This window comes from Alligator sinensis, unplaced genomic scaffold (assembly GCF_000455745.1).
Source record: "Alligator sinensis unplaced genomic scaffold, ASM45574v1 scaffold387_1, whole genome shotgun sequence".
In the NCBI taxonomy this organism is placed as follows: Eukaryota; Metazoa; Chordata; order Crocodylia; family Alligatoridae; genus Alligator; species Alligator sinensis.
This window is the reverse complement of record NW_005842196.1, coordinates 1,283,553-1,302,142: the sequence shown is the minus strand read 5'-3', so window position 1 is coordinate 1,302,142 and position 18,590 is coordinate 1,283,553. Positions and strand designations below refer to the sequence as shown.

The 18,590-nt window shown below is 50.7% G+C and overlaps 1 protein-coding gene across 7 annotated transcripts in view; it reads left to right on the top strand.

Moving 5' to 3' along the window:
- NOX1 (NADPH oxidase 1) overlaps positions 1 to 18,392 on the top strand; it is a 32,092-nt gene extending 13,700 nt beyond the window's left edge. For 3 of the 7 annotated variants that reach the window (XM_025207444.1, XM_025207450.1, XM_025207445.1), the window contains exons 2-13: positions 3,684 to 3,779; positions 4,231 to 4,341; positions 11,167 to 11,251; positions 11,504 to 11,649; positions 11,791 to 11,972; positions 12,387 to 12,525; positions 12,984 to 13,076; positions 13,424 to 13,659; positions 13,773 to 13,935; positions 14,210 to 14,356; positions 14,624 to 14,748; positions 15,415 to 18,392. In XM_025207444.1, coding sequence (XP_025063229.1) covers positions 3,684 to 3,779; positions 4,231 to 4,341; positions 11,167 to 11,251; positions 11,504 to 11,649; positions 11,791 to 11,972; positions 12,387 to 12,525; positions 12,984 to 13,076; positions 13,424 to 13,659; positions 13,773 to 13,935; positions 14,210 to 14,356; positions 14,624 to 14,748; positions 15,415 to 15,541 — 1,650 coding nt within the window. In that variant the 3' untranslated portion in view covers positions 15,542 to 18,392. Of the gene's footprint in view, positions 1 to 3,683; positions 3,780 to 4,230; positions 4,342 to 11,166; positions 11,252 to 11,503; positions 11,650 to 11,790; positions 11,973 to 12,386; positions 12,526 to 12,983; positions 13,077 to 13,423; positions 13,660 to 13,772; positions 13,936 to 14,209; positions 14,357 to 14,623; positions 14,749 to 15,414 lie in introns of those variants that run through there. The other 4 variants (XM_025207447.1, XM_025207448.1, XM_025207446.1 and 1 more) reach the window with 4 other exon arrangements.
- Positions 18,393 to 18,590: the final 198 nt, after the last annotated feature.

Here is an 18,590-nt window from a genome sequence, read left to right as displayed (position 1 = left end):
AATGCCGAATAACAGAGGTTTTACTGTAGTAGGATTTCTATCACATAGGAAATTCCAGTTTTCAGCTGACATCAGGCCAGAATATCAAAATATTTTTTAATGGGAGGACTTCTCAATATTTTTTACTTCATGTTGATATTTTTATCGAAACAGTTCACACACACACACACACATAGGTGAATTGAACTGAATCAAAACATTTCATCTGGGTAAGTCTCATATGCCATGGTATCTCACTGGCATGGTTTAGGTGTTTTAGATCCTCATTCTTATCTAAGGGCCAGGCTCTCTAGCTAGATTCATGTCTCATCTATATTGCTCACGCTGAAGACTTCAGTTCAATCCACCCAAATGTTTGTGTCTGTGTTACCATGACCCAAAACAAATTTTCTTGAAAGAAAATAGTTTGCCTGATAAAAAAAAATGATTTTCCTGAGAGAAAATTGCAAAATTTTAGGGAAAAAATGTGATTTTCTAGAAACTTCATTTTCTGGTAAATACTGATTTTTAGAAGAAAAAATTCAACACACTGTACTTAAAACAAACAGTGCTACAAATAGCTGATATTGGAAATGTACACATCGCTTGGTGCTGAGCACTGTTGTTTTTGTGCCCTGACTGGACAAGTGAACAACTAGCCACCCACTGCATCCCTACAATGATGCATTTGCAGTGTGCTGTACAATCTGAAATGTGGCTTTGGGAAAAGCTGACGTTTCAAATTTGATTCTTGGAAGTGTTTGCTCTTTTAAACCTGACTTGTTTATGGAAAGCAAAAACAATTGAGGGGCAACCAATCTGGTTTCTAATTTGAATTAATATTCACAGATCTTTTTTTTAAGATTCTCAGCTCAACTTTTATTATATTTAAGGATTTCTTCAAAGAAAAATGACAAAGGACATTCTCCTCAGTAGTAACCCCACTGCCATGTTAAATATTTTCTCTTTTTCCTTTTCCTCATTCTTGATTGCTACACTGCAATTGCCTAACTATTTCATAAACTTTCAACTGCTTTTCCATTTACTCCCCACCTACGGTTATGATTTTCTTACTGTAGCATTGCAGTGCTTGCTATGGAAAATAGCCCATAGCCTTTGCTGTCAAGCAACAGAAAAGACTTCTTAAAGCAGGTCCAGCAGGTCCACACACCCAGCCAGACCCCTGCTTCTTCACAGAGCCTGAGGAACACGTTTTGTCTGGCACTAGTGGTTGCACTGAACTTAACAAGAATTCTCCATGGGTCGTGACCCAAAAGTGGGTCACAAGAATATATGAAAAGGTCACATACAAACTTTAAGAATGGATTCTCCTTCCCAGGAGAAAAATGTGGGAAACTGGCTTTTCTCTTGCAACCTGGCAGAGATCGGGGGGGAAGGGGGGCTGGGGCCTGAGGGCAGTGGGTTGGGAGTGAGGGCACTGGGTCAGGACTAACCACTGATGTTTACAAATGGGCCCTGATACAAAAAAGGTAGTGGAAGAACCACTAGTTTAAGTTATGCACTTGTTTAAGTTCCTTCTTGACCCCTTGCTGAAGGGCCCAAGTTAATACCTTGTTAATGCCTCATTAATGCCTAGTAAAATTAGAGGAAGGTTTGCTTTCTTTAGGCTTGCTGAATTTGGTTTGAGCAAAGTAATGAACTACAATAATTGTTAGAGCAAGGAAGCTGTCTTTAAAAAAAAATACATTGTTTTTATTATTTCTCATCAGGCTGATGGGTAGCATAAAGGTATCTCACCAACAGTAACTAACTTTGCATGTTTTGGTAAGAATTTTTTATAAGGTTCAGATCCACAAAGGTAGTACACAGGTGCCTAGCTCCTAGGCAGATGCCTAATGCCTTTGAAGACTAGGCCTCAATGCTTCCATTCTGTTTTCCTTTGAGCCTGCAGTTTCCCACGCAGAGACTTCATGGGAACATTTGAATTCCACTGAGAGATAATCAAATATTAATTCCCCTTAATTATATAGTAACTTGCAAGTATTTACAGGTTCATGCCAATTATTGTGTAACTACCTGCATTACTAAACAACATAAATAGTGATGCAAAATGAAAGGGGTGATCTTCAACTTATAGTAATGATAGAGGGAGGATCAGATTTCTGTTCCCAGTTGTGGTGGTGAAAAGGCAGTTCTTGCACCAGAGCTAGTAAGGTTACATCTAAGTCACAGAAAAGAGAATTTGGCCCAGGCTGATCCTGCAGCTGCTTCTGTGTGAACAAACCCTGTGCCCAGGAGATGGGCTCTGCATAGGCCCAGGAGATTGCCCGTGTGAAGCCAGGGGCAGGATCAATATCTGATTTAAGCAGTCAGCAGTCACTACCAAAGCACAGAGATTTGATGTGGGATTTGTCCCTGTGGGATTTCTGCTTTCTTAAAGGTAGTAAGTGAAGTTAGTACTTTGGACAGGTGCAGCCCTGAGAGCATGGCAGATAGAAGCCCCGAGCATATTCACAGAGTGGGGACCAATTGAATACTGGCAGTGGCTCCTGCCCAACAGCTTCTGCCTAGCTGTGCTCTGCCAGGACTCAGGGATGAGAGCAGAGATCAGTCTCTGTGACCTGTTCAGCTCTTGTTCTTTCTGCGTAGACAGAGACTACAAACACCAGCAAGTGCCACTGCCTGGGGAGAGTGGAGTGGTTATGAGGTGGGAACGAGGTCTAAAGCAAGCAGGACCTCTCATCTAGACCTGCCAACAGCCCTCAGCTGGCCACAGAGTGTCTGTTACTGGCTGTATTTGATGGGCTGGAAGGGAGCAGTGCTCAGTGCATTGTCCACAAGGGATGGACACACATGTGTACCCACCCCTGCCTTTCCCCAAAATACTGGACAGCACCACTTCATTCTGGTCTTCATTCTGGTTGTCAACTAAAGCCCAGAGCCAGATTACAGCCTGTCTGGGCCCTATGGGACAAGCAGCAGCAGCAGCAGCGGGACTTTCTATTGGTTCAACCACTGCTCTAACAGAGGGCTACCCACCCTAGGTCACAGGGGAATGAGCAATGGAGGCAGGGCCTTACTCCATTCACTTCCAACCAGAGTAGTCCTAGACAGGCCATGGGAACTTGCCTGCCCTCCCATGGTTTGCCAACATAAGGAACATGTGGGAATGAAAGTTCCTTCAGCTTGGTGAGTTCTGCATCCTCATATGAACTCAGCATCTCACTCCCCATGACTCAATAGGAGCCACAAACATTTGCACCTCAGCAAATCAGGCTCTCAACCATGTGGAAGCTGCAGGGCTGACTCTTTCTAAGAGAAAACCAGTGTGGTGCTGAGCATTCACAGCTCCGAAGAGGGCTGTGGTTTCAGGGGAGCCAATGGAATGCAGTGCCTCAAAAATCAGGCACAAGGTTTCTCAAACCATGGCACTAGCATCAGTGGGTTTGTCTGACAGTGCTGCTGTAAGTGACTGACTGCTGCAGACCTAGGGGCAGTGATTATGACGTTCAGGCCAGGCCTGCAGCTGGTACAAACTGGCACTAGCTGTATTGCCCTTAAAGGAGCTTTCTGCTCTTCCCCTGTGGAGGATCTGGCTCTCGTGATTGTAATGTTACATAAGGATTTTCCTTTAAGGTTCAATGATTTTTTTTGGTTATCGCTCCCTCCCAGACACACACTTCCACACTTCACTTTGGGGATATTGTCTCCTATGTACTATAACTTCTCTTTCCCCTCTCTAGGCTGCTTGGCTGGGCATCAACATTTTCCTGTTTGTGTATTATTTCCTGATGTTTGACATGGATGAGAAGTTCTACTACACCAGAGAGATCCTTGGGGTAAGGATCTCTCTTCTCTTCCTCTCCTTTCTTCTTTATCTCTTCCTTCCTTTCCCCCTGCTGAGCACTTCAAAATCAGCTGGGAGTTTGTTTCCCACCCCAGGGGCAGGAGACCTTCCCCCTCACAGTCCCACTTCAGGCTGGAGATAGGCCACACCCTGCCTTACCCTCCAGATAAGGCAAACAGGGAAGCTATTCCTAGGATCCCATCGTAGCCAGTCTGCTGCCATGCACAGGAGTACAACCCTCAGGGGCAGAGCACCTACTGCAGTTGAAACAGGAGAGAACAGGAAAATCCACCTTTACCTTAGATGTATGCAGAGCCTTAGGCCCCAGGATTACAGCCCAATGCAGACAGTTGTGTGCAGAGACAGCAGTTACTTGTGGGCACCCAATGCATGAAGCTGGTTCTGTCCTTGGATGCCCTCACTCACTTTTTGTCCTTTTCCAGTCAGCCCTGGCATGGGCCCGGGCATCTGCAAAATGCCTGAACTTCAACAGCATGCTGATCCTGTTACCAGTGTGTCGCAACCTGCTCTCCTTCCTGAGAGGCACCTGTTTGGTGAGTGACGGGGCTTCCCTACCCTGGCTCCTTGCCCTGCAAGCACACCTGTTTCCAAGGGAAGAAGTGGCTGGGGTAAATCCTAGCCTTGCAAGCACTCATTGCCATTCAGATCCAGATCCAAGCCCACACATGAGATCACAGTTTTATAGTTTCATAGTTGGTAAGGTGGAAGGGACCTGAGCAGATCATCAAGTCCGACCCCCTGCCACAGGCAGGAAACAATGCTGGGGTCGAATGACCCCAGCAAGGTGTCTATCTAGCTTCCTTTTGAAGACCCCCCAGGGTAGAAGCGAGGACCACTTCCCTTGGAAGTTGGTTCCAGATCCTAGCCGCCCTGACTGTGAAGCAGTGCCTCCTGTTATCTAGCCTGAATCTGCTCTCCATCAACTTACGGCCGTTATTCCTTGTTACTTCTGGTAGTGCTCAGGGGAACAGGGACTCTCCCATTGCCTGCTGGTCCCCCTTGTAGACTGCCACCAGATCTCCTCTCAGTCTTCTCTTGTGGAGGCTGAACAGGTTCAGATCCCTTAGCCTCTCCTCGTGGGGCCTGCCTTGCTGCCCCCGATCATGTGACTGGCCCTCCTCTGGACCCTCTCAATGCTGGCCACATCCCTCCTGAAGTGAGGTGCCCAGAACTGGATGCAGTACTCCAACTGCAGCCTGACTACTGTGACATAGAGGGAGAGGATCACCTTCTTGGACCTGCTCGTGATGCACTTACGGATGCATGACAAGGTGCGGTTAGCCTTCCTGATCGTGTCCCCACATTGTCGGCCCATATTCATCTTGGAGTCAGTAATGTACTGGCAGCCCTCTTTGGTGCAAACAGCAGGGGAACTCTACCTCCCAAGGATGCCAGGGGAGAAGGAAAGGGAAGAGGCCAGTGCTCCCAGCTTCCGCACAAGCTCCAGCATCTACTTGATTTACTCACTGCCTCTCCCAGTGCTGCTTCTTCCCTCTGGATAGACTAGAGCAGTGATTCTCTACTATTTTTGTATCAGGACCCATCTGTAATATCGATAGCCAGTGCTGACCCAGTGCCCCTCGCTCCCAACTGGCTGCCCCTTGCCCCTAGGCCCCAGCCCTCCGCCTCCATGTGGGCAGGGGGTGGGTGTATGGGGAAGGAGGGGTGTGTGGGGGGATATGGGGGCCTCAAGCAGCCCCTTGCAGGCTGGAACTCTGCCAGCCCTGGAAGGAAAAAGCCACAGTTCCCTATGTTTTTCTCTTTTAAAGGAGAATCCATTTTTTAAATTTGTTGATCCATTTTTAAAGTTTGCTCATGACATTTCATATATCCTTGCAACCCACTTTTGGGTTTAGAAATGCTGAACTTGAGGCTTTGTGCCCCTGGCCCTCTCTTCCTAAAACTTTAGCAAACCATGGTTCAACAGGGCCTGTTTGTAGCAGGCCTCCTAGCCCTTAAGCTCCAGCCGCCTTTTCCTTAGTTTAGTAAGGTCTCACATTCTAACCAACTGTCCCTCTCCCTTCCTGGCAGACAGTACCAGGCCTGGCTGGGCTGCAAAAAACATGATGAGCAAGGAGCTTCGAGGCCCTTGCAGATGGCACCAGGGGTTTGAAGGCAGGTTCCACAATAAGGGGACAACTCAGTGGCATACATACCTAAGCGGCGAGACAGGGCACACTGGCTAGGGCAGCTGTCTGGTGACTGGGGACTGATTTTCATACACAACCAGGGGAATTCTGGTTCCTATGACTATTCGGTATATAACACAGGTAGACAGGATGTGACAGCTCCATCACACTTGTTAAGAACGCTGTGTGTAACCCTGTATACCTCCCTTGGTAGCCACACCCATCAGCAGTGGGCAGTGACTCCATCTGTCATGTTACACTTAGTGTACTGTTGCACTACACTTTGTGAGTCCTGTGTGCAGCAAGCTAGGCATGGAACTGGGGGTGCTGTTCCCTGCTGTGAACTAATGGGCACCCCAGCACTTCACCCCTGTCCACTCCCAACCAATCATTAGCCATATACCTAAGCCTACGGGACCTCTGCCCCTGATCTGCCTCTGGCCTAGGAGGTTCCTGCCCACAGCCTGAGAGCAGCTCCAGCAGGGAGCAATCAGGGGCAGCGGACAGGCCCACTCTTCAGAGGGAAGGAACAGCTGTATCTGATCCCTCCTGTTCTGTGCATAGTTTTATAGTTTCATAGTTGGTAGTCAGAAGGGACCTGAGCAGATCATCAAGCCCGACCCCGTCATGGCAGGAAAGAGTACTGGCAAGGTGTTCATCCAGCCTTCTCTTAAAGACCCCCAGGATAGGAGGCAGCACCACTTCTCTTGGAAGTTGGTTCCAGATCCTAGCCGCCCTGACAGTGAAGTAGCGCCTCCTGATGTCTAGTCTGAATCTACAATCTGCCAGCTTGTGACCATTATTTCTAGTCACTCCTGGTAGTGCTCGGGGGAACAGGGACTCCCCCAGTGTCTGCTGGTCCCCCCTGACTAGTTTGTAAATGGCCACTAGATCCCCCTCAGCCTTCTCTTGTGGAGGCTGAACAGGTTCAGGTCCCTTAGCCTCTCCTCATAGGGCCTGCCCTGCTGACCCCTGATCATGTGGGTGGCCCTCCTCTGGACCCTCTCCATGTTGTCCACATTCCTCCTGAAGTGCGGTGCCCAGAACTGGATGCAGTACTCCAACTGTGCCCTGACCAGTGCCACACAGAGGGGGAGGATCACCTCCTTGGACCTGCTCGAGATGCATCTGTGGATGCATGACAGGGTACGGTTGGCCTTCCTGACCGTGTCCCCACATTGGCGGCCCATGTTCATTTTGGCATCAATAATGACTCCAAGATCCTTTTCTGCCTCTGCACTGACAAGAAAGGAGTTCCCCAACCTGTAGGTATGCTGCTGGTTCTTCCTCCTCAGGTGCAGTACCTTGCACTTGTCAGTGTTGAAACCCATCCTGTTCTCATCCGCCCACTGCTGTAACCGGTTTAGGTCCAATTGCAGCCTATTCCTCCCTTCTAGCATGCCCACTTCCCCCCACATCTTAGTGTCGTCTGCGAATTTGAACAGAGTGCTTTTTACCCCCTCGTCCAAGTCGCTGATGAAGATGTTGAACAGTGCGGGCCTGAGGACTGAGCCCTGGGGGACTCCACTGCCCACATCCCTCCAGGTCGAATAAGTCCCGTCCACCACCACTCTCTGGGTGCAGCCCTCTAGCCAGTTAGTGACCCATTTGACTGTGTAGGTGTCAACGCCACGGTCCCCTAGTTTTTTAATGAAAATGGGGTGAGAGACAGTGGCGAAGGCCTTCCTAAAGTCCAGAAAGACTACATCTACTGCTAAACCTGCGTCTAAGGATTTTGTGACCTGGTCATAGAAGGCCACCAGGTTGGTCTGACAGGCCCTGCCTCTAATGAACCCATGTTGGTTGCCCCTAAGCATAACCTCCCCTGCTGGTCCCTCATGGACATGTGCCAGGATAATTCTCTCAAAAAGCTTACCCAGGATCAAGGTAAGACTGACTGGCCTATAGTTTCCTGGGTCGTCCTTCCTCCCTTTTTTGAAAATGGGAACCACATTGGCCCTTTTCCAGTCCTCTGGCACCACGCCAGTTTACCACAAGTGCTTGTAAAGCTGTGCCAGGGGTCCCGCAATGACCTCTGCTAATTCCCTCAGCACTCTGGGTTGGAGATCGTCAGGACCTGCTGATTTAAATATGTCCAGTCCCTCCAGAAGTTCCCTGACTAGGTCCTCACTGACCCTAGGCCTCCCCTGGGGCCTACGGGGGTCCTGGTGGCAGGGGTGATCCAGTCCCTGCTAAGAAAAATGGAGGCAAAGAAATTGTTAAATAGGTTAGCTTTGTCGTCTGGTGAGACGATCAGATTTCCTAGTGTCTTGCAGAGGACTCACGTTACCCAGTACTTTCTTTTTACCCCATGTATTTAAAAAAGAACTTCTTGTTGTCCTTGATCTGGGTAACTAGTCCCAGTTCCATCTCTGCCTTGGCCTTCCTGACCGCCCCCCTGCAGCCCTGAGCAATCGAGGTATAGTCCTCTCTGGTGACGGCCCCTCCCTTCCATTGGGTGTACGCCTCCTTTTTAGCTAGGAGACGTTCCTGTATGCTATTGGTGAGCCATGGGGGCTTTTGCACCCTCTTGCCCCCTTTGATCCGTGTTGGGATTACCTCCCTTTGGGCTTGGAGGATCGTCTCCTTAAGGAACGACCACTCTTCTTGGATACCCACCTCCCCTCCCCTCCGGGACCTCAGAGCCTCCCCGACTATTCTCTTTATCTCATTGAAATCCACCCTCCTGAAGTCCAGGGCTGCTGCCTTGCTGCAGGCCTCTGCTACCTTGTGCTGGATGGTGAATTCCAGTAGGCGATGATCGCTGTCGCCCAGGTGGTTGAGCACCTGCAGACCCCTCACCAGGTCATCGCCCATGGCCAGGACCAGATCCAACAAGGCGTCTCCCCTGGTGGGGTTGTGCACCTCCTGGGTTAGATGGAGGTCCTGTATCTCGGCTAGGAACCTACGTGAGCGATCAGACCTAGCTGACTGCTCTTCCCAGAAGATGTCTGGAAAGTTCAGGTCACCCATGATGACCACGTCCCTTGACCTAACTGCCTCCATGAGCCGACTTAAGAATTCCCGGTCTAGCTCTTCCCCTTGGTTGGGTGGTCTGTAGTAGACCCCCACCGTTAAGCCCCTTTCCCCTCGACTTCCTTGTATTCTAACCCAGAGCATTTCAGTGTGCCCCTCCTCTGACCCCATGCTACTCATTGAGGATGTGTATTTCTCCTTGACGTAGAGCACCACACCCCCACCTTTCTTCCCTCTCCTATCCCTCCTGTACAGCCTATAGCCCTTGATATTCACTGCCCAGTCGTACTTTGGGTCCCACCACATTTCGGTGAGCCCCACTATGTCTGGGTTGGTTAAGTGCCTTCTGTTTGTTCCCCACACTACGAGCATTAATGTAGAGGCATCTGAGGCCTCCTGAAGATGCAGCACTGCCCCGCTAATCTCAGTACTACCCAGGCCCCTGTTGCTTACCCAGGTATTTGTTCTGCTTGTCGTCAGTCTAGGCTGGGCTGTTCTTGTGGGTGATGCTTGGTTTAGTGGCCCAATGCTTCCTCTGCCCTCGTCTTCCCCTTCCCCCAACGAGCCTAGTTTAATGCCCGCCGGAGGATCCGCCAACCTAAAAGAGAACACACGCTTACCTTTGGGGAAAGGTGAAGCCCATCCCACCCGAGCATGTCTCTCGTCCTGATGTGTGGATCGTTGTCTAGGAAGCCGAAGCCCACCTCGAGACACCACTCCCGAAGCCGCAAGTTGACCTCTCTGATGCAGGTCTCTTGTCGTCTTCCACGTCCGCTCACTGGTAGGACAGAAGAGAATACCACCTGTGCCCCTATCTCCTTCAGCATGCCCCCCAGAGCGTGGTAGTCTGTCATCAGGTGATCAGGGCTTTTCCTGGCCACATCATTAGTACCCACATGGATTAGGACCATGGGGTAGTAATCGGTGAGTCGGATCATGGCCTGGATCATCCCCATCATGTCCTGAATCTTTGCTCCGGGCAGGCAGTAGACGTCATGTGTCAAGGGGTCCTGGCGACAGATGGGACCCTCTGTACCTCTCAGGACGGAGTTGCCTATGATGATCACTCAATGTTTCTTCCTCTGGGTCTGCTTAGCTTCTTCAGCCTGTTCAGAGTGTGGAGTGCCTCCTCCCCGGAGGTTTCCTCCTCTTCTTCCTTCTCCTGCAGTGTCGCCAGGGCCTCGTACCTGTTCTCCAGCCAGACTGGAGGAACTGGTACTGCTTTGCTGCGAGCAGCCCTGGTTCTGGAGGTGACCATCTGCCACTCTGCTGTGGAGGGCACCTCCCGGAGTGCTTCTCGCTTGGATGCATGGCCCTGCAGGGAGAGAAAATACCCATCAATTTCATCCTCCACCTCCCTGATTCCCCTCAGCCTGCTAACCTCCTCCTGGAGCTCCCTCACCCATGCCTCCAGGGCCCTAAGACAGGCGCCTGCAGCACAGGTGTGGGGACCCCCATTCCCTGCCCCACCCGGTCCTGCTGGGCATCCCCCACAGGCTGGGGGGCAGGGAGACGCCAGCTCCCCCATGGGCTCTGTCTGGGTGGAGGCCTCAGACAAGCCCCAGGTAGGCTGCGCCCCCCGGGCAGGGGCCCTAGCAACACTTTGCGTCAACACCATAAGTTGCTATTTAATTATATTTTTGTGTGGTGCCTTCGCCCTGCCCTTGCTGGAGTCCCCCCCCTGGCCCTTCCTGCCTGCCCGCTGTCGAGCTCTATTCGCGTGGCGCAGCGCGGCTCCCTACTGGCTCAGCTAAAAGGGAGCCGGGGGGCTTCCCCTCCGGATCCGCCTCAGCTGTGCTGGCTCCCTCTGCCCCACTTACCTTTGGGGGATCAGCTGTTGCTGCCTGCACTGCTGGCTCCACTACTGCTGCGTCCGCCTCGGGTCAGGTAAGGGGCACACTTGTGCGGGGATGCACATGTGCCCAGTTCCCTCCTCTCCTCCCGGCTCCTGAGTGCCAGGGGCTACGGCTTTTAAATGCAAAATGGGCCCATCTGTTCCCCACATGCTCCAGTGAGCACGAGAACAGTTCTCTCCCTCCACAGACCACATGGACCCAGAAACATCTCTGGAGTGACATCTTCCTTATAGAGGGACATGGAAATCATAGAGGGGCATGGAGCTGCAGCAATGAAGTTTCCTTGCAGGCAGCGCCCTGGGCTGGCGGGGGCCAGCTCTTTTCTGCTTGCCCCCGGGGTCTGTTCCCTGGAAGCATCACTGTTCTCACTGACCACCTCCCCTCCCCCCACCCCCAGTTGTGCAGGCGGACCATGAGGAAGCAGCTGGATCACAACCTCACCTTCCATAAGCTGGTGGCCTACATGCTTGCCCTGATGACAGGTAACTTGAGTTCACACGCTGCCACTGCTGGGTGTGGACCACTTCCAGAGGCAGGAGGCTGCAGCACTAACCAGCAGATGCAACAGCTGGTCCAGTCTGTCTCTGAGCACAGGCTGAGCTTGGTCTCCTCTTGGAGAACTTGGCCTGGATTTAGTACACCAGAGAGATGGGGCCATTCTGCCTCTTGCACCGTGGACTCTGGGTGACGGTCTCCCAGAGAGGTTTCATTTTCTCTCTCTCTCTGCTGCTCAGCTGTCCACACCATTGCTCACCTGTTTAACTTGGAGCGTTACAATGACAGCCAGCAGGCTGCAGACGGGAGCCTCTCTTCTGTCCTCTCTGACCTGCACCAGGATGGAAGTGACAAGTGGCTAAATCCCATCCACTCCAACAGCACGGTAAGTGTCTGGAGCCTGCTGTGGGAGAAGCGAGACCCTGCCACAAAGCCCAGTGGCATCATTCTGTACTCTTTTGTTCCTTCCAGCTTTAATGCCCCATTCCCACCTCTCACTTCCATGCTTATGTCTGCTTCTGTACAGACTCCAGCATACGTGACTTTCACCAGCATCCCGGGCCTGACTGGTGTGATCATCACCGTGGCACTGATTCTTATGGTTACTTCCTCCATGGAGTTCATTCGCAGGAGCTATTTTGAGGTCTTCTGGTACACACACCACCTCTTCATCATCTACTTTGCTGGCCTCGTCATCCATGGCATTGCGTAAGGCACCACCATGAGCTGCATTCCCCCAGCAAGCTCTAGCCTCCTCCCCCTCTGTTTTGTGCTTCCCTGCTTCCCAGTCAGTCAGCCACCTGCTCCATTCCTACCATCTCCCCTCACTGAACATCTTATTGCCACCCTTGTTCCCAAACAGTCATCTGCCTTGCATACACCCACGTATATACACTCACCCTAGTCCAGAATCTGAATGACACACTTCCCTCGCCTCCTGTTCTTCTCAGCTGTTCCCCAGCTATCACATGCTTCCTTTCTGTGGCTGAGCACTTCCCCTTCCCTTAGTTGGACAGTGAGGTTTCAAGGTCCCTTCTTGCCCTACTTTTATTTTGATGAGAGCAAAGCAAGGAGGCAGGGCTGGGTCAGGAGAGCTGGACTGACACTTCTGTTCTCTCCCAGTGGTCTTGTTCGAGGGCAGACAGAAGAAAGCCTTAAGAAGTACAGTCCTCAGCGCTGTGCACAGTACCTTGTATACAGGGATGGGAGAAGCACACACCACCACTGTAAGGAGCCAGAGTTTGGGGGCATCCCAACAGAGGTAAGGTCCCTCTGTCCCATGTAGACAGTGGCTAACACAATGATAGCCTGAATGAAATAGATCTCTCCCTTCTCCTCCCTGATGGGTATGGAGCATTCCATTGACATGCTCATGGGAGAGATTTTTAACCCTTATTCCTTCCACTTCCTGCTGCTCACCCCTCCCAGTATTGCAAGCTACCTCCTGCTTCCTAGAGAAGCATCTCACGTAGGACCCATCCCAGTCCTGTCATAGCTGCCTGTCTCCATCTGAGTGGGTTTCTAACACTGGCCCTGATGTTCTCATGTCATCCTATACAAGGATATAGCCACAATCTTGGTAGCAAAAGGGACATGTTTCCCAAAACCTATACAGGAGCATTTGATATGGGAACCTCCCTGCAGGGACACCAGGGTCCAGCACCAAAAGACTACCACTCGGGGCCCATCCTCTCACCACTACTCACTCTGTCTCCACAGTCCTGGAAGTGGGTGTTGGCGCCAATCCTCCTCTATGTCTTTGAGCGCATCTTACGTTTTTGGCGTTCTCGACAGAGGGTTGTTATAACAAAGGTAAGCAGCTGGCTATATCCCCTACTCCTCAAGGGTATACCGTTCTTCTGTCCACCCAGCTACAGAGCCAAAGAAATAAGTTTTTCCCCAGCTATGGAAGGGTATCAAATAGTGCAGTGGCTGGGAGTTTGGGCCTATCAGCCTGGCCCAGCAGGAGTGAGAATGAAAGAGGGGGTAGGAGGACTGGTTGTGGGAATGCCTATTCTCTTCTATTCCAGCAGGATGAGGTAGTCCTGGCAGTGGGGAGTTCTCAGCCACTCCAGTCTCAGCCAATAGTGATTAGCAGTGATGTTGCTGTTCTGGGGGGCTGAGATGTGCCAACTGTTTCCTGATATGCTTTTCCCTAGGTTGTCACGCACCCATCTAAAGTACTGGAACTACAGATGCATAAGAAGGGCTTCAACATGGAAGTGGGACAGTACATTTTCATCAACTGTCCTTCTATCTCTCTCCTCGAGTGGCATCCTTTCACCCTGACCTCTGCACCAGAAGACAATTTCTTTTCTGTCCACATCCGGGCAGCAGGGGACTGGACAGAGAATGTAATCGATGCCTTTCAGCAGCAAAAACCAAAAATACCCAGGTAGGCTAGGGTGGCTTTAGGGTCAGGAAGCCAATTGATCTGTACAGTTTTGCTCTGTGGTTCAAGGTTAGGTGGCATCCTCTTGTTACCCAGAGCCTGCCTTATCTTGCCAGGATTGAAGTAGATGGCCCCTTCGGCACAGCCAGTGAAGATGTGTTCCAGTATGAAGTTGCTATGCTGATTGGGGCAGGGATTGGGGTCACACCCTTTGCCTCTGTGCTGAAGTCAATCTGGTATAAGTTCCAACATGCAGACCAGAGTCTCAAAACCAAGAAGGTAACCATTGTGATATGGGAAAGGTAGGCCCTATACTTCATTAGGCCTTCCACCCCGGAAGCCTCTTGTGTATTTCAACCGCATCTCCCCAAGCCAAATACACTCACCAAGCCGAATACATCCTTGAGTATGTAGCTACAGCCTTCCTGGAGAGTGGATCCTTTTTAACACACACACTCCATCCATCTCTGCTCAACTCCACTGCACTATGTACAGCTCTGCTACCCTTAGTAAAACATCTTTCTCTCTCCCTCTCTCTATCATTGGGTCCCAGATTTATTTCTACTGGCTCTGTCGGGATACGGGTGCATTTGCCTGGTTCAATGACCTGCTTGTGTCACTGGAGCAAGAGATGGAGGAATCTGGCAAAGCAGGCTTCCTGAACTACAGACTCTTTCTCACCGGGTGGGACAATAGCATTGTGAGTCACAAACACATGCATGCTCTCATGGTAGGAGTGGGAAAACAGTCTGACACAAGAAGCAATGGGAGAGAATGTTGTGTCAGAGATGTGGGACAGCACCATGTTAAAGACTACTGAGATGAAAATGTGCATCAGACAGGGTTTGTACCTCTAACTCACCCACCAGAGCAGCGGTGATGGGGATCCAGGCCACATGCTATCTGATAGGTTCCAGACACTGACAGGATGTCTGCCTATACTAATAGTCATCTTCTGTCACTCCAGGCTGGCCATGCAGTGCTCAACTTTGACACTGTCACTGACGTGGTGACAGGCCTGAAACAGAAGACCTCCTTTGGAAGACCCATGTGGAGTAATGAATTCTCTGCAGTGGCCACTGCCCACCCCAAGTGAGTGTCCCAGCATCCCGTGACTTGAGCTGGATGATCTAGAAACGTTCCATCGAGCCATCTGGCCTGCTCATACAGTACACCCACCGAGGGGGCTTAGGTGCCACATACTCCACAGCACCCAGCTGACTGGATTGCCTGAAGGACTGCGGTCATTGTACTATTAAGGGCAGTTTTTTCAGCCATGCAGAGCACCTCCACTGACTTCAGGTGGAGTTGTGGCTTGCTCTAAACTTAAGAGACCAGAAATTCTAGGACCTTCAGTTGGACAGTAAAAAAATTTCCTTGAGGGAAACAATGAGAAGTGAAGCTGCCCTGCACAGTCACACTTATTCCCACCTTCCCCACACAACAGTTATCCCCTCTGGACACTGTAACAAGGCCAGCCTCCACTGAGGTACAGGTGATGGGGGAGGGGTATATGTTGGAGAGAAGTTCAGACCTCTGAGTTCCCTTTAGGTTAATTTGTTGCATTAATATTAACCACTGCAATAGAAATGGTTCTGTATTCCTTTTTATGGGCTGCACCATTCACAGGGTCCATTACTAGGAGGGGTACAAGTTCTAAGGCAGCTGAAGCCCCGAGCCAGTGAAGGGCCCTGCCACAGAGCCATAAGTTAAACAAATGATTTAGCCTGGGTGTTAACAGCCTTCTGTTCCACACAGGTCTGTGGTGGGTGTGTTCTTATGTGGGCCAGAAGCTTTAGCAAAGAGTCTGCAGAAGTGTTGCCATCAATACTCCAGGCTGGACCCCAGGAAGGTCAAATTCTACTTCAACAAGGAGAACTTCTAAGCTGAAAGAAAAATTTGCCTAGCTCTGTGGCACCACAGCCTCATTGGGAGCAATCTGCTGGGTCTTCCACCTCCATTTTGAGAGCTGAATTTGGCTGCTGCTAAGGGCACACCAAGCAATGCTACTGGAAATGCTACCATTCAAACTATGCCTTCCCCACTGTTAAATATGAAGGACCTTCAAGATGTGACATGGCATCCCTCCAAGGGACAGGCACTTGAGCTTTATGTACAAATGCTGCCTACTCCGTGTGCGCCCCAATCTCTAGAGGCCCTTTTGGGATAAGAGGAGTGGGCCTTCTCCACTCCTAGAGATTGCTCTGCATTGGTTTTGCATGCAAGGAAGCTGAAATTAACCTTCTAATGGAATCTGTTCCCTTTCAAAGTTGATTGTGGCACCAGCACAAAGGCTCATATTGACTATTAAACTTGATTTAAATGCACTGGGATTCTTGGATGTTGGCCATATGGGAAATGTGCTGGGAGGATGCAGGGTCTTCAGTAACTAATTCAGCACAAGTGGTCAAACACACTCCAATAAGCATTATTGCAAATTATGTCTTTAAAGTTGTAAAAACCTCTCCACCTCTGGCCATAGCATAGGATAAACCCCAACTCCAGAGGCTCATTCTGTCCAATTTAAGAGGCAAACTCTGTCTCCCCATTGGCATTGGGCCTCTGTGCAAGTCTGCAGCACCTGGGATGGATCTTCAATAAATCTCTCCAAACAGTAGCAAGGGAAGTTGTTTTGTATAGTGCTGTTGCTCTTTCACTGACTGGTTCCTTGCTACCAGTTCTCCCACTACGGGAATTCCTATTTGGCGATACTGTGAACAGAACCCTCAAGTGGCCACTGCAGGAAGTCTTCCAGACCTATTCAGTATGACTCACAAGGAAACAAACTGCTCAACTGTGTTCAGGAAAAAGAGGAAAAAATCTGCCAGAAAAGGCAGGCGTCTTAAGTGATATTGCTGTGACAGCAGATCAGCAACGGACAGCAATCGGATATGGAGCCTGCATCTCTCAGGTCACCCATTAAGGCTGGAGGGGCTGAAAGATGAGCTTCCTTCTCAGCTGACAGGAGATCTGGCAGGGCAGGGCTGCACCACACCACACTGGAAGAACCTGAGGTAAGGCAGCTCTAGGGCTGCCAACACACAGCAGTTCAGTTCATTAAAAGGAAGGCTCAAGGCTACAAACACTTCAATCTGGCAGCTGCAGATCACAGCTCCCCTCAAGCATCTGCTGAGTCCCATCAGTCAAATGGTCTCATCTGCCTGCTATCACACAAGACCATTATCTTTAAATGGAAGCTACTACAAAGCATTTGAAGCAATTTTTCTCTTCCCATTGCTGGGTGAGCTATGAGGTTTTTAAACGGAGGGAAAGTGATGCAGACATGAGCATCTTACAAAGGACAGGTTGGGGCCCAGTAACATGACCTGAGCGGCTGTTCTTATGGAAAAGGATTTATTTACCTTGTGCCCCTGTAGTTTCCTTCTCCAGAGGAAACATGTATGAAGCTCAATAGCTTAGGATGCAAACCAGGCACTTCATCACACTGTATTGGCCAGGCCAGCCTTAGCACCCCTTGCCACACACTCCCAGATGAGAATTTCAGTGCACTGACCTCCTCTGCTTTCCTGAGTTTCTCCTAGCAAATGTAGCCAGTAATGACAAAATTGCCCTTGGGCTCAGAAAACAGCAGCAGACTCTCCCCGGGGGCTATCTCCTCCCTCCACACTGTTTAGCACCTTCGTCCATGGTTCATAGATCATGGCTAAAACAGAGCTCAGTGACTTGTGGGGAGTGAAACAAGCGATGATCAACCCTAGAGCCACAACAGGCTACCAAAGACGACAGAACTTGCTGAACACATCAGACTGAGGGCCCCATGGAGCTCTGCCAGTTCTATTAGTGTTATCTGAGGCAGTTTCAGAGTCCAGGGGGTAACATGTAAGCATGGGTGACTGGTACCTCCTGAGTCAGGGGGGGCATTTGTTCCCCTCAGTGGCACTTCCGAGTTGGCACAATCGGCCGTGGGGGAACCCCCCTCTCCCTCCCCCGGTCAGTGCGATTGGCCATGGGCTGACCACGAGGATCGCTTCTCTGGCACCCCCACTCCCCAGCTGGTGCTCTCGGGGGGGGCGGGGGGACGACACGAGCGCTCTTGGGGTCCATGTGCAACCCTGTGCACCCCCCACACGTTGCCACTACATGCGAGGCACCGGTGGTTGCCATAATGTTCTCTAGCAGTCACTGATCCTGCCTGGCTCTTGCCGTCACCTCCCAAGGTCCCAACCTGGTTTCTTTCCTTTCATGTCTTGTAAAACATGATGGAGGGAAGCTGCCCTCAGAAGCTGAGAGCACCTAGGTGCTCTCTTGGTTTGCTCCTGCTGTGCCCTATGAGCCTTAAGGGCTAAAAGTCTTAAGGCCTAAATTTGTGGCCCTTTTGCTCCTACAGCCACACTCATGTCTTGCAGATCTCATGAACCAAACAGCTCTGAACCTATCAGTTTTGATCAACACTGTCTAGTATCTGGTCTCACCAACTTCTTGATTTTATCTGGTCTCTATCCACTCGGGCTGCTGGGGTTCCAGGTCCCAATTCTTCCTCTTGTGCAATGGGTTCCCTAGCCCAGTCTTGTTTCTGCCCCTCATGGCTGTCTCCTGCCCTGGATTCATCCCCTTGAATTTCCTGTCCAGCCCTCTTTGAGCTGAAATCTTATGTCCCCACCCTCTAGGGCTTTGGGTACCACTCCCTGGTGGCTGCAAATCTTTCCCCTCCAAGACTGGGGCTCCCTGCTCCTTTTCATAGATTCATAGATGTTAGAGTCGGAAGGAACCCCAACAGATCATCGAGTCCGACCCCCTGCATAGGCAGGAAAAAGCGCAGGGGCCCGATGACAGATGCCTATCTAACCTCCTCTTGAAGACCCCCAGGGTAGGGGAGAGCACCACCTCCCTTGGGAGCCCATTCCAGACTTTGGCCACTCTAACGGTGAAGAAGTTCTTCCTAATGTCCAGTCTATATCTGCTCTCTGCTAGCT